Raw genomic sequence first — 14,641 nt, forward strand, 5'->3', positions numbered from 1 at the left:
AGGACACACTTCATTTAGTCAAGCAAAGAAAATTTAAAATGATAGGAACTCTTTCCATTTTTTTTTCTTCTGTAGTCCCTTTGGAGGCGGGAGGGGGAGAGGAAAGGACAACCCAAAGTAACAAAGTACTAAGAATAGTATCTTGTGAAGTCACCATTTTCTTACACATTAAATTCATTCACTTAGAATAAGGTTCTCATATTTTGGTCTGAGTGATTAGGACCCCTTTTACATTCTTAAAAGTTATCGAGGACCTCAAAGAGCTATTATTTATATGAGTTATATCTATCAATATTTATCATACTGTAAAACCATGAAATTTTTAAAATATCTATTCATCTAAAAGTAATAATAAACTTGTCACGTTATATAAATGTCTTTACGAAAAATAACTATTTTACAACAAAACAAAAAATTTGGTAAGATTAGCATTGTTTTATATTTTCGGTAATCCCTTTTAACATCTGGCTTAATTCCGGCAGCTAGATTCTCCTGTATGTGTCTACTTTCAGTATGTTGTGATAAACTGTTTTGGTTGAAGTATAGGCAGAAAATCTGTTCTCATAGATTTATAATTGGAAAAGAAGTATTTGCTTATTAAAATAACTATAGATATTTTTCTTTGATAATACACCAAGACTCAGTGAGTGGTAGATTCTTAATGGTTAGTTCAATGTGAAATATAAAACTGTATCAATGAACTCTGTGTACTTTGTCACATTAAAATCCATTGGTCTATTTGACATTTTCAACTGAACTTTTACCCCATGCACAATTTTTTTTTTAACATGATACATCAGTGATTTGGAAAATATTCCTTCACTGAAATACGATCTTCAAATTGTTAACAAATTTCATTGTACAGTATCAAAAAAAAAAACCCTCACATATGTTAATAATATCACCATCAATTTCATCAGAAAAGGCATAAGTATTGGGTAGCTGTCAAGCTCAAAGTGGCAGATATGAGTTTTCCAAAATTCTAATTGTCATCTGGAAGTTCAAATTTTACTCACCAGCAACAAATACTCTCAGTTTTCCTCGACATAACAAATTCACTGTTCATTTTCCAAAAACATGGAATGCCAAATACGTAGGTCCCAATAAACCTTGGTTTATCAATTGTTCTTTCAAGTGAAAATGGTGTTCCATGAAAAACAGCAGCTACTAATTCAGTTCACAACTGCACAAGCACTTTTCCTTAAAACAACTACTCTATTTTGGTATGCAACAGAAATTCTTTGTGTGTACTTATTTGCCATTTCCTCAAATGGAATATCAAAAACATATGTACTCAAAGGTCAAGATTTAATAAAATTAATAATTTTTACCCCTTCAACAAAGACAGGCTTTGGTGAAATGGCTTTTTTAAAAAAAAATACAAGTGCACGGAGGGGACAAACACAATAACTACTAGTGCAGTTTGGTGTCTTGATTTCTTCTAAGGCGCCAACAGTTTTTACCCACCATTGTTTCTCCGACATCAGTACAAATGTTAATGTGGTGAAAAAAGCAAGTAATGTCCATATTATCATAAAAATAGTTTTGACTTCAAGAACCTCCTGAAAGGGTCTCAAGGACTCTCCCCAGGGATTCTTGAACCACACTTTGAAAACCAATGGTTTAGATATTATAGTAATAACATTTAAGGACTCAATGAATGGGAAGAAATTAAGTCTGAAACAAACATTCCAGTAATGAATGATCAACAAATGATGAATGACAGAAAACAATAAATCCATCTGAGTACCATTTCATTAATCATTTATAAATTTTAAAAGGCAAGAGATGAGAAAGCAGGATAGAGAGTAAGACTTCATAGAAGTGTTGTGTCTTTTCTTTTGTGAGAGAAAAACTAAATTGAATAAATTAGAGCTGTGATACAAACAACATTGCATTTGACCTATAAGGAGTTAACAAATGGTTAACAAGATTGAATGTTTAATCCTTCCAAAATGACACAGCTTCAAGACTGAAATGAGTGCATGAGTTACAGAAAATTAATTTTTTTAATGAAAACTAGATATAGGTTAAGGCAGTTCCCTTCACTCAATCAGCCCATTCTTCATTTTGGCACAAATTTGTTACAGATATGTGCCCGAGTATTAAACTAGATGATAACACCTCTGTTTCCTTTGAACTCAAAGGAAATATCATAAGAAGTTTAAAAATTTGTTTAATGAATTATGTCCTTTTCTCAATCAGTGTTTTTAAAGGAGAAAATTAAGAACACAGAAATTTTGACACTACAGTGATGACTGAAAGAGCAAGCAGAAACCACCCTGAAGTATTTTTACAGACAGATCTAAAATTCCATACTATGAAATGTAAAAAGTTGCAAATAAAAGTGGAGGCTATCCACCTCTTCCACAGGACGAATTTAGTTGTGTACTTCTCTCAAAATAACGATTCTTAAGTATATTTTAAAATGAATTATAAATTGTTTCCAACACAAACCATTGTTCAAGCAAATATCTATGGTTAATACAAATACATCCTATGCTAATATCACAGCTACAGTTCCAGTGTGTTTATTACTCAATACCCTCTATCACTATTAAGAAGTTCTCTTTATAATTTTCCCTTTGACAAAGTCACTATTCTGGTCCAAACCACCCACAGAGTGTATCTTCAAATCAAATGCCTGGATTTGTTTCCGGAATACATTACATGTCACTGCCTAGGGAATTGGTTTTGGAAACATTACACTTGCCAGCTGACTTATCAACAGTGCCCATTGAATGGACACCAATTTAAAGGCAAGAATCCCTCTAGAAAATAGAAAAATATGCTACTACTGCCATCTGTGGTTTATGCTTGAATAGCTTCTCTGGTATAAACAAACTGAAGGGTGTACAATCTGCAATTAGGATCCAAAAATCTATTTGAATATATTTTTTAAAGTTAACTCTTATTATAACACATTGTAGGGTTTATTTAGTATATGACTGAAGAATTTCTGATTCGTTATTTGGAATTATATAATTCTGATGGTTTAGAAACCACAAACTACCTTGAATGAAAATTGTTCCATTGCATAAAGGCTCCTTCCCCCCAAACATCCATTCCTAACAAAATTCAAAGCACTGGAATGCCTCCTGTGAATTTATCATTAGGATAATTTCCCTTCTGAAATAGTGATTATCAGTATTAAAACAACCCCAAAATTTTTAAAGAAGTGTATTCGTTAAGAAAATCCAAGAATTTTCTATTAGACATGAGTTTGCTCCATTCAATATAAATTTTGAAGATTCAATTATTCCTGTAATTTTTTTTAAGAACAAAAATTCAAAAATGCAAGTGAAGCCTCAAAGTAGGCTATTTTCACGACTTATTTTCTCTCAGTTTGCTTTCTCAAATGACAACCACTGTAGCTTAGGGATCAAAAGATTTGGTGCAGCTGGGGGTGGGGAAAAAAGCAATTCAGCTCCCCAGCAGCCAGCTGAGGAAATCCTGGTTTGCTCCCCAACTAAATCACTGTTAATTAGAATTACCAGGTTACACAGTAAAGTCTTATTTAAATAGTCATAACTAGCAAAAAAAAAAAAAAAAAAAATGTTTTCTTGAGAAGCTGTTCTACACAGGCTGCTGTTGAACAGCAGGTAATAAGGACAAAATAAAGTCGGAAGCATTTTATTCTCTCAAAGTTCTCTCGTTTACAATTAATTTTAAATCACACTGAAAAGCAAGTTAGACATCTCACAATGTCTTTCTTCTAATTTTCCATGATCTATAGTCTAATAGCCTTATCCTTTTCATACAGACAAGCCATGTTGGAAAACAAGTAACAAATAGAACACTGGGCTTGATTCTCGGAATACTGTGTTATCAAAGTTATATCCAAAGGTTTTTTTGTTTTTAAGATTAAACTCAGATAAATCTGAAACTATGGCTCTAAGAGGGGCTGAACACCCGAAAAAAAAAAAAAAAAATCACCTGCTCAGCACTTCTTGCTGACTTTAATAATTCTGGTATTTCTGAACTCTATCAAGCAGAGGCATCCATAAACCCTTAAGAAATTACCTGAGCTAAAAAAACGTTGTCCTTAAAAATGTAAAAGTTTGAAACAAAATGCTTTCTTTTATAATGTCTTGGTTTGGGAAATACTTTCAAAGCAATGAAAATTTAAGTATTTTAAATCTTTACTTGTATGGGCATATTCAGTAGCTACCTTCTGTTCAAAACTGTTTCAAGGACGTTTTGTAGTAATGCAAGTTTTGTTTATCTGTTGATTCAGAATTTTAATTTTCTATGACCCTTTTTCACATATAAAGTGATTGGTTCACACAAAATAAAGCATTTTTATGGTACTACTTTAAAAGAATAGATTTGACCAACAACGTAGAATTTGCTCTTAAAAGCTATCTTCTCAAAAACTTTCAACCTAATTATATACATGTAAATACTTAGAAAGTATCCTTTAACTTCGCTACAACACAAAAGTAAATAGCCAAAAATTATGAGAAGGCCCCCAAGATCTAGATGAGCTTGTTGAAAACGAAGTCTCCTGATTTGGAAGAAGCTATCCTGGCTTTTGAAATTCTGAAGCCAGAAGTTGTGATCTCAACACAATTCATTAATGGACCAACTTATTCAACAAAAACCAATAAATATCTACCTAGTTATAAAAACCAAGTGATGGTATCTTAATACAAGATGAAACATACACAGCCCCAGGCCCCCAAACTCCCAAACATCATTAGCAATTTAAAGCGAACTTGCACAACAAGCACTACAAGTGTTATAAGAAACTTCTTTTTATCAGTATAGTAGCAGTTGGCATTTCTACCCTCCACTAACCTAAAAATAGGTTATTTTAACCTAAGGCTTATTTTTCACCTTAGCCCCACAACGCCAGGAAAAAGGAGGAAAATGATAAACTAAGAAATTATGAATAAAATATGGAAATGTAGGATTTGGGCGTAGTTGAGGAAATCTACCAGGTTTTTTTTTTTCTTTCATTATCCTCTCCATCTAACTCCCTTTCACATGCTAACACATGCCATACACACACACCACATACCTTTTTCCTATGGAATTCAGAATAATTTACAAATTAGGAAGCATGTCACGATCGTATTTTCATTACAAGGAGCAGAAATGCTCACAAAGAATTTGATGGGTGGTAAATATGAGATCAGAAATGTGGTCATCTCACACCTCAGCTGCTCAAAATCACCAGTGAATCTGTTCATTGTTGCCTTTCAGTGTTCTTTGGAGGTCACGAACTTAATACAAAATACCTGTGTGCCACTTGTACTAAGCAACAGTACCAGAGTATGTTGTTGCTTTTTTTTTTTTAATGAAAGTAGAAAATTCGGAGGGGACTCCTAATTAACTTTTAAAGTCACAGAACTGAAAAGTTAAACTGTCATGGAAAAAATCTGATATTTTCAGGGATAAACATTTGCATGGCATGGTCATACCAGGAAAAAGGCATTAAGTTATTTAGCGAACTTCTCCCCATTTCCTCTGAAGTGTAGTTACAGAAAACATGCTTTTAATTACTGATTAATGGCTTATAACCTTCCTTTACTTGGAATATCTAAAAGATTACTACCTCATTCTGTTAAAATATAACAAATATTCAGCACATACTTCCCCAAATCTTTTGTCTCCCTTTGAAACCCCAAAAGGCGAGTCCCTCTATCATGACTGAACGAGTTCATGTTTGTTATGAAAACCTACAGCAACAACTGAAAATATCTAGCGCAGTCAGCACATGAAATTCCTGAAAGGGTGATGGTGCATCAAAAGGCTAGCAACTCTGTTCTGATAGAATAATAAAAAACATCTAAAGGACTGTAAATTCAGCATCAATGGCGTTTCCGGCAGGAAAGCATTTCTAAAATTCCACCTCCAGTTTAGTTCTTCAGGACACAAACCAAAAGACCTCCTATCTAAACAGCGATCTATTACAGATATTTCATACAAAATGTAAATCAGTCATTAGGATACAGAGCCAGAAGAATTCATTTTCTCTACTTAGAACTTAAGCAGGTTCACTTTTGGAGAAAAATATTAGGAAGTATAAAAGGAAGAAACAAGTTCCCACCATGCCAAAGATAAACTTTCTTTTTTATTTTTTCTATTTTGGTAATTCTTCTGGGAGCATGTTAAATTATAATCGCAAGAGATAATGAACATAAATTGTAAAACAGTACACAATGCTGGTTTTTACACTAAAATATCCCACAACAGTCAACATTTCATGTATTTTAAGCCCAAACTGTCCAAAGTCCCCACTGTGTTTTCAACAAAAAGGAAATATTTATAGCACTAAATCGAACGGATGTAAAATATTAAAGCCACCTTGGCCTAAATGGAATGCTCGATAACAGTCTTTAAAATGGTTCTGACCAATTGAGGAAATGAGACTATGAATGGGAAATCTGATTAAGAGTTAAAATTACCAATGAGTTCTTTAAAATGTACTAATGAATAATTAATAGCAAATGCAGTTCCTAGGTTTCCCTTACAACATTCTCAAGCAGAATTGAAAGTAATGTCTGTACTAAAATCAATCATCTACATGTTAACGCACAGGTGGGTACAGGAAGTACACACACATACAAAGACATTATGAAAATGGATACACTTAATACGGGCTATAAGATAGATGTAGCTTAGGTAAAAGTGCAGCGTGGTAAATTTTAGATCAGGATTTACAACATCCATACATAAATACCAAAACAAATCTCCACTTTAAAAGCTTAAAAAAATCAAAAGCATTAAAGAAATCCTTTGTTCCTATGATACTGTCGTCTTCTACCCTCAATGGATTCCAGCCTCCTCCTTTGTGACACGGGATTTTATTGATTTCAAAACATGTTCACATTCAGAAATTATTCTCCAAAGACACCTCATGGGACTGCCAGCCACCTAGATGGCACACATCACATACAGCCTAAAAAAGGACAAGAGTTTTTAAAACATACCACTATTTGGTCAGCACATCAAGTGAAGTTAACCAGGCTCTTTTCTAAACAGACTTTTAACTGGTAAAAACACCAGATCTACTAAACTGGCAGTAGCAAATGCGTGATGAGTCAATAAATACACGAACGCGCAGATTCACCCCAAAAATCTCTCCTTCTGCAGTTCCTCATTCATTCGCCTAACTGACCTATTTTCGGGATACTTTCCTCACACCTGCCAGGTCACTGTCCTGATTGAGAAGCTTCTTGCTGAAGCAATTAATTTTTAGTGCCTCCTAACTGTCCCGGGTGTTTGCATTCAATTTGAAATCTGTTACTTGTTAGACACTGTTCGGTCCTAGATCTTTCAGAGAATTGCGAGTTTATGGCGCAGAGAGGGGAGGAGGCGCCCTTTATTCGGAAATGAGGAAGATGTGAAAGGTGGAAGGCAGGGCAAATAAATAAATAAATCGGGTTTGCAGCCGGAGCGTTTGCCGGCCGGTACGAGCACCCTTTGTAATGCAGGCCTCCCGGGGCTATCGCCTGCGCTAATTGCTCCAGGGCGCTTTCCAAGTTCAAAAGTTCACCTTTTACGACCTCACAAAAGCTCCTTACACGTTACCAATAAAAACATTCCGCGGCAAACACCGAAGGGGAAAATATCAAACAGATACAAATAAAACACCCTGAGGAAGGAGGGAGCCGGGGGGGAGGAGGGCGAGTCAGCCGGGAGGAACCCAAGGACTTGGCCCGGACGTGGGGGCAGGGGAGAGCGGGAGGAAGGGCCGGGCCAGGTGAGGAATTCTCAGCGCCTGGGTCCGGGACCGCGAAAGGGAAAAGGAGAGCTGAGCTCGGGCAGGCGCGGACCGGGACGGGCCGGTGGAAGAGAGGAAAGAGGCAGGTGTCCCGAGCGCCTGGCCGGGACACAGATCTAAACCAGCAGAGAAAAGGGCTGAGCAGGAGCGGAGGAATGGGGTGTGGAGCAGGCACCGAGAGGTCCGAAAAAGGAACCGCTGAGCGGGTAGCTAACGAACTGGGGGGTCGGGGCAGAGGTGGAGGCTCGCGGAGCTTACGGGGGTGGCACGGGAGGCCCGGGACAACATAGGAGCAGGAAAGCGGCTTCCAGAAAGGTGAGGGCACAGAGAACGACGGGGACGAGGGTGTGGCGTCCGCGGAGGGAGGGGGCACCCGCGTGGGAGAAGGCCGGGGCGGGGGGGAGGGGAGCGCGCTGAAGGGACCCTCTGGGGGGAGGAAGGGGAGGCTCTGAGCATAGGGGACCCGAGGGGGAGGGGAAGCCCCCACTGACGAGACGCGAGGTGGGGGGCCAGGGAGGCTCTGCACTGTAGGGACCCAGGGAAGGGGAGGGCTCGGAGCTGAGGGGACCTGGGGGGAGGGAGTAGGATTCGCGCACAGGGGACGGGGGGAGGGGAGGCCTGTGCTGAGGGGACAGAAGGGAGGGGGAAACGAAGGTCCAGGTTGAAGGAACCGGGCAGGGGGAGGGTCCGCGCTGAGGGGAACGGGGAAGGAGGGGGAGGGTCCACACTGAGTAGGACGGGGGAGGAGAGGGAGGGTCCGCGCTGAGGGGACCGGGGTAAAGGTCCACGCCGAGGAGACCCAGAGCCGCTGCGGCTTCCCAAAAAGTCGGCCGAGAGGGGGGGGAACCCCCGGGGCAAGGGACAGGCAGTCGGTTCTTCCTGGGCCCAGGCTCCACACGCCCCTCACCCACCGTTGCGCGGCGGCGGAGGGAGCGCGGCGGGCGGCTCCAGGAACCCCGCCGAGCCCCCGCCGCCTCCCCCTCCGCTAGGCGGCCGTTCGTCCCGCTCCATGCGGTGGTGCTCAGGGCCCGCGCTCGGTTCGCTGCTCCGCCATGACCGGCGCCCTCGTTCTCGTCGTCGTCGTCCGCCGGGGGGAGGGGGCTGTCAGGGGCCGGCGGGCTCCCGGCCGCGGCGCTCTCTGGGCCCCGAGCCGCCCGGCTCCGCGCCCCTCCGCGCCGCGCCCCCTCAGCACTGGCCAGCTCCCTCCCCCGACGTCACGCGCCGCTGCCACGCACGGTCCTGCGGAGCACGCTGGGAATTGAAGTCCGCCGGGCGAGGCCGGCCACGCGGGACCCCACCAACTAAAGGGGTGGGAGTAAGGATAAGCAGCTCTGAGAAGTGAAGGCCAAGGCCTGTCAATATCTCGAACTGTGATAAAAACTTCCGGTAAGAATTTAACAAACATTACTTCAGGGCCTTCTCTTTATTTGATTTTTCCATGATTAACGATCCCTACGATTCCCCGTCTCCCCCCGCCTCGACAATGAGTCTTCCCAAGGGGCGGATCGCGAAGGAGCTGGGCGAGCACGTGCAATGAAGCCCAGCCCTGTGGGCGGGGCTTAGAGGGGGCGGAATTTAGAGGTATTCACGAGGGACTTCCTTCGCGGCTTCGGGACAAATTGGACCTGAGATTAAAGGGATGGAGTTTAACTCCAGGTGACTACGTTCGTATGCAAATAGGATCTATAAAACTCTGCTTTCCGGGGTACTCTTAAAAGCCTTTACCTCCGGGTGGGCGGGAAGGACTACGGTTTCTCTTCCTCCTCTCTAATTTTCTCCCTGCCCAACCGAATGGCAAACGAAGCTCCACACCATTGATGCCATTAAAGAGACTCTCAGACTCTTGACTCCTAGTGTCTTGAAGCCCTCCGTTTGAGAAACTCCTTACCCAACGTTGTTCGCCTTCCCTTCTCCTCGGTTACCCTGTCTGTAAAATGGGATTAGAAGAGGGACGAGGCCCAATCGGAAGGTCCTAAGCCCCCACCCCCACCGGCTTCCTGCCTCAGTTTCCCAGAGCAAAATGCCGGATTTTGCGGTCTCCCTGCTCTCGGCTGAGTACCTGCTGCAGCCACCAGGTGGCGCGAGGCCACCAGCCTCTAGGCCTGCCTGCCCAGGCGTCGACCTTCAGCGACCCTGTCAGGGAAGGACTCATCGTGGCTGCCGCCCCAGGTCTAAGCCCTACCTGACCTGCTTGAAGACAAAGAACGAGAACTCTGGTGCTTTGCCCGCCTCCACTCTGCCGGGTCGTGCCACAGCTTCCTCATGGCTGCCTCTTCCTCATCACTCCCCTAGTCCCGCCCTACCAATCCTGGCTCATCTGTCAATCCTTGCTTAATTTTTTTTTTTTAATCCTTATCCTGGCATTTGCACCCCTGCCTGGTCTGACCCCTGCCCACATTTCTCATCACACACCTTCCCTCACCTGCTACACAGGATGCTTTGCAAGGCTTCCTTGCAATTTGAAGGTGGCTGTTCCTTACCAACATTGGTTAATTGTATTGTATCTTTAATCTGTGCTGGCCACTGTTTAGTTTACGTTAACACTGTGTTGTCTAAACCTTACACCTGCTCTATGAGGTAGCTCTGATACTATCCCTATGATACAATGTTGAAGTCACCCAGCAGTGATGGGGATTCCAAACCCAAACTTGGCTCCTTCAAGCTGGCTTCACCCAACACAGTCCCAAACTCCTATTCATCTTTCAAGATCCTGTTCAAATATATCCTCAGGGACACTTTTTAAAATACTTCCCACCAGGAGACATCTAGATCTCCTCTGTGTTTCCTTACAGCTTTATTAAGCTAATTGGTTTCCTACCACCATTCCCCAGCCCCAGAGGGAGAGGAAAGCCTTAGTGTGGTGGTGGTGTGAGGGAGGGGGGGCAGAGGTCCTCTGGGTCATACCCTCAGCTCTGGGTTCTAAAATGTGTCAGGACCACATGGTTTTTCTAGGCCTTCCAGAACTTCCCTTTCTATCACAGTCCTCTGGAGATAGTGAGTTCACCTTCCCTGGAGATCCAATCAGAGGCTAAGTGGCACTGCAGAAACCTCCTGAAAGCCAGGGGTTTCAGTGGTGGACAGATTCTAAGTTGACCCTCAAAGATGGAGAAAAACTTCAGCCAAAAACTTAGCCCTTGGAAGCAACATCCTCCTCCTTCAGACTCCAGCTTTGTTGTCACTTCCTCCTAAAAGCTTTTCTAGATATGACTAGTCAAATCCCTTTATTCTCTCATCATTATAACCCCAGCTGCTAAGCACAGAGCCTAGACATAGTAGACACTGAATAAATAATTGCTGACTGGGTAAAAGGATGAATAAAACAAATCTGACTTTTCTACTTAGTAACTGTGATCTTGGGTGTGTTACATCTAATCCTCAAAGTCCTGGTTTCTCAGGGGGAGGGAGGGAATAGACATAGTTGCTACCTCACAGGATTGTTATGAGAATTAAATAATATGATGCATGCAGGGGCGCCTGGGTGGCTCTGAGAGTTAAGCGTCCAACTCTTGATCTGAGATCAGGTCTTGATCTCAGGGTCATGAATTCAAGCCCCACGTTGGACTCTCCTAGGCGTAAAGCCTACTTACAAAAATATATGGGGTGCCTGGATGGCTCAGTCGGTTAAGTGTCCAACTTCAACTCAGGTCATGATCTCACCATTCGTGAGTTTGAGCCCCGCATCCAGCTCTGTGCTGCCAGCTCAGCTCAGAGCCTGGAGCCTGCTTCAGATTCTGTATCTCCCTCTCTCTCTGCTTCCCGCCCACCCACCCCCCACCCCCCCGCACTCTGGCGCGCTCTCTCTCTCAAAAATAAACATTTAAAAATTTTTTTAATAAAAGTAATATGAGGCATGCAAAGCAATTAATATTAGGCCTAACCTAATAAATGGAACCTGTTACTACTGTTAAAGAGCCATCCTGGGGCACCTGCATGGCTCAGTTGGTTGAGCGTCCAACTTCGGCCTAGGTCATGATCTCGTTCCTGGATTTGAGCCCTGCATCGGACTCTGTGCTGACAGCTCAGGGCCTGGAACCTGTTTCAGATTCTCTCTCTCTCTCTCTCTGCCCCTTCCCCACTCACGCTCTGTTTCTCTCTCAATAAAAACATTTTTTTAATTTTTTTTTTAAAAAGAGCTATCCCGAGGCGCCTGGGTGGCTCAGTCGGTTGAGCGTCCAACTTCGGCTCAGGTCATGATCTCGCGCTCTGTGAGTTCGAGCCCCGAGTCGGGCTCTGTGCTGACAGCTCAGAGCCTGGAGCCTGCTTCAGATTCTGTGTCTCCCTCTCTCTCTCTGACCCTCCCCCACTCATGCTCTGTCTCTCTCTGCCTCAGAAATAAACATTAAAAAAATTTTTTAAATAAATAAAAAGAGCTATCCTAATTCCCAGTTACCTGTCTTCTGAAAATACTCCTTGGGAAGAGTCAGCTACCATGAAACTGAGAAAGGTGAGGGAAATGACAATGTACTGAGACGCAGCCACTGTCCTAAACATACAGAGTCCTATGAGGTAGGACCTGTATGGGATGCTTTCCCTACAGTGTCTGCCCTCTCCCCCCAACAATCCTGGGAAGTCAGTACTTTCCCTCCATTTACAAATGAGAAAACAGGCTCAGAAAGACATGGAAAAAACTCCCATCACCACAGGCCTCCTGACAGAAGAGCTAGAAAGGAAAGTATCCAAGGGTAAGGAGGGATCTTCAGGAGAGTGGTCCTGAGGCCAGAGGCAGACAGACAAACAGGATGAACAGGATAAGACAAGGATAGAGCTAAGGACAAGGCAGGTATGAGCCCCATTGTGGGCGCTTTCACCTCCACCCTGTGCTGGTGGAGACTAATCAGATCAAGTAACCACACAAACCCACATGTGCACATAAGTTCTACAACTGAGAACACACTTAGAAGTTCCTTGTGCTGTGGGAATACGTGGCAGGGTTCACTTTGGTTGGCGGTGATGATCAGGGGAGGCTTTCTGGGATAAGAAGCATTGAAATAAGAGGAATGAGGAAGAGTGAGTGAGATTGAGCAGAGAGTTTCAGGAGGAAAGAGCATATGCAAAGGCCCCAAGGCCAAGTGAGAACTTAGAGAATCTATTGTTGACTGGAGCCTGCTGAGGGACAGGGGGTAGGACCAAAAGGGTGAAAAAGAGGAAACAGAGACCATGGGGCCATACTGTGGGATAGCCAGCAGGGGGCAGAGTTGGGGGAGGTGGACAGTGTCCTTTTTCTTCCAGAGCCTAGCCAGAGTCAGAGCCAGGCTGCATGGGGAGAAAGATCTGAGAAAGGGAACCCCTGCCTGGTTCTGTTTATTTTAAGTACATTTTGTCTATTATTTGAATAGATAGGACACACATTACAAAAATCCCAGATGCAAAGAAGTATTCAATGAAAAGTAAACCTTTGGGGCGCCTGGGTGGCGCAGTCAGTTAAGCGTCCGACTTCAGCCAGGTCACGATCTCGCGGTCCGGGAGTTCGAGCCCCGTGTCAGGCTCTGGGCTGATGGCTCAGAACCTGGAGCCTGTTTCCGATTCTGTGTCTCCCTCTCTCTCTCTGCCCCTCCCCCGTTCATGCTCTGTCTCTCTCTGTCCCAAAAATAAATAAACGTTGAAAAAAATAAAAATAAAAAAAAATAAAAAAATAAAAGTAAACCTTTCTCCTTACTGATTCCCAACAACTGTTTTCCCTCCTGAGCAATAACCACCATAATGATTTATTGTGTGTCCATTCACAGTCTATGCACATAAGAACGCACATACCACATTTATTTTTTTATACTAATCTAGCCCTGATTTTGACATGTCCCCAGATCTCTAGTTATGAAAGAGGCTAATTTGTACTGAACACCTGAAGCATGTGACTCGTTAATGCAGCTCAGAGTTAGGGAGCACCAGACCTTGTGCTAGGTCAGTTGTTCTTCAAACTATAAGTCCCTTAGAGGGCTTGTTAAAACACAGATTGCACAAATCCCTAGAGTTTCTGCTTCCTTAGATCCGGGGTAGGGCCTGAGAATTTGCATTTCTAAGTTCCCAGGTGATGTTGAGGCTGCTAGTCCTGGAACCACACTTTGAGACCACTCAACTAGCTACTCATGCACAAGGTATGTGCACAGTTGACTTCTCTCCCACAAGGGAAGGCATAAAGGACACAAGGAAACAGACACATCAACTAGAACGTTTCATGTGGGATAAATTCTATGAAGAAAATGAAGAGGGGGAAGGGTTATGCATCAGGGAGAAGTGCTTGAGAGTAGCATTTGGGGTGCATATAAGGGTTCCTTTTTGAGCAGTTAAAGTTTTACAAGGGCAGATAAATAGACACACAAGTGGAACTGTCTTGGATCAGGGGAGGGTCACCTACGGAGGCAGCGTGGAGAGGAAAGAGGTGTCTGGTATCCCGGAGTGCGCAGAGGTGCAAGGACAAGCAAAAGTGCCTGAGAAAGAGCCCCGTGCGAGGTTATACGGGGAATCCGAAAGAAACCGAGAGAGAAGAGAGTTTGGGAAGGAGGCATGATCAAGAGCCATCGATCCTGGGAGGTTAGAGGTGCCGCCTTAGGTGCGGTGACAGGAGGTCCCGAGGACCTCAACTAGCCATCTCCGAGCCAGACCGACAAGCGCTGGAGCGAGAGGAGGGCAGGGAACCTGAGGCGGGGCGACCAGAGGCGGCTCCTTGGGAGTTTTGCTGCCTAGGAATCAGAGAAATGAGCACTCCCTCTTGAGGATGGGGAAGAGGAAGGCCGTTTAAAAGGCAGGAGCTACTGGAGTTTAATTAGGGATCTACGGGAGGGATCACGGAGGGAAAAGGAAAAGAAACAACGGGAGAGAGAGGTCGGAGTCGTGAGATGGGTAGAGGTGGCGGGGTCTGGGTATTTGGAGAGCTGAAAAGCTCACCTGCTCTGGAAACATCACTCATCTGAA

General features: G+C 43.5%; 1 protein-coding gene across 3 annotated transcripts in view; it reads right to left on the reverse strand.

Annotated features, from left to right (window-relative positions):
- Positions 1-8,911, reverse strand: part of NR6A1 (nuclear receptor subfamily 6 group A member 1) — a 232,593-nt gene extending 223,682 nt beyond the window's left edge. The window contains exon 1 of one of the 3 annotated variants that reach the window (XM_086684000.1): positions 8,644-8,911. In XM_086684000.1, the coding sequence (XP_086540126.1) occupies positions 8,644-8,743 (100 nt within the window). In that variant the 5' untranslated portion in view covers positions 8,744-8,911. The remainder of the gene's footprint in view (positions 1-8,643) is intronic. The other 2 variants (XM_086684001.1, XM_086684003.1) reach the window with 2 other exon arrangements.
- Between the last annotated feature and the right edge of the window lie 5,730 nt (positions 8,912-14,641).

The sequence above is a fragment of the Puma concolor genome, chromosome D4, assembly GCF_028749965.1.
Source record: "Puma concolor isolate L17-30 chromosome D4, mPumCon1.1.hap2, whole genome shotgun sequence".
Lineage (NCBI taxonomy): Eukaryota > Metazoa > Chordata > Mammalia > Carnivora > Felidae > Puma > Puma concolor.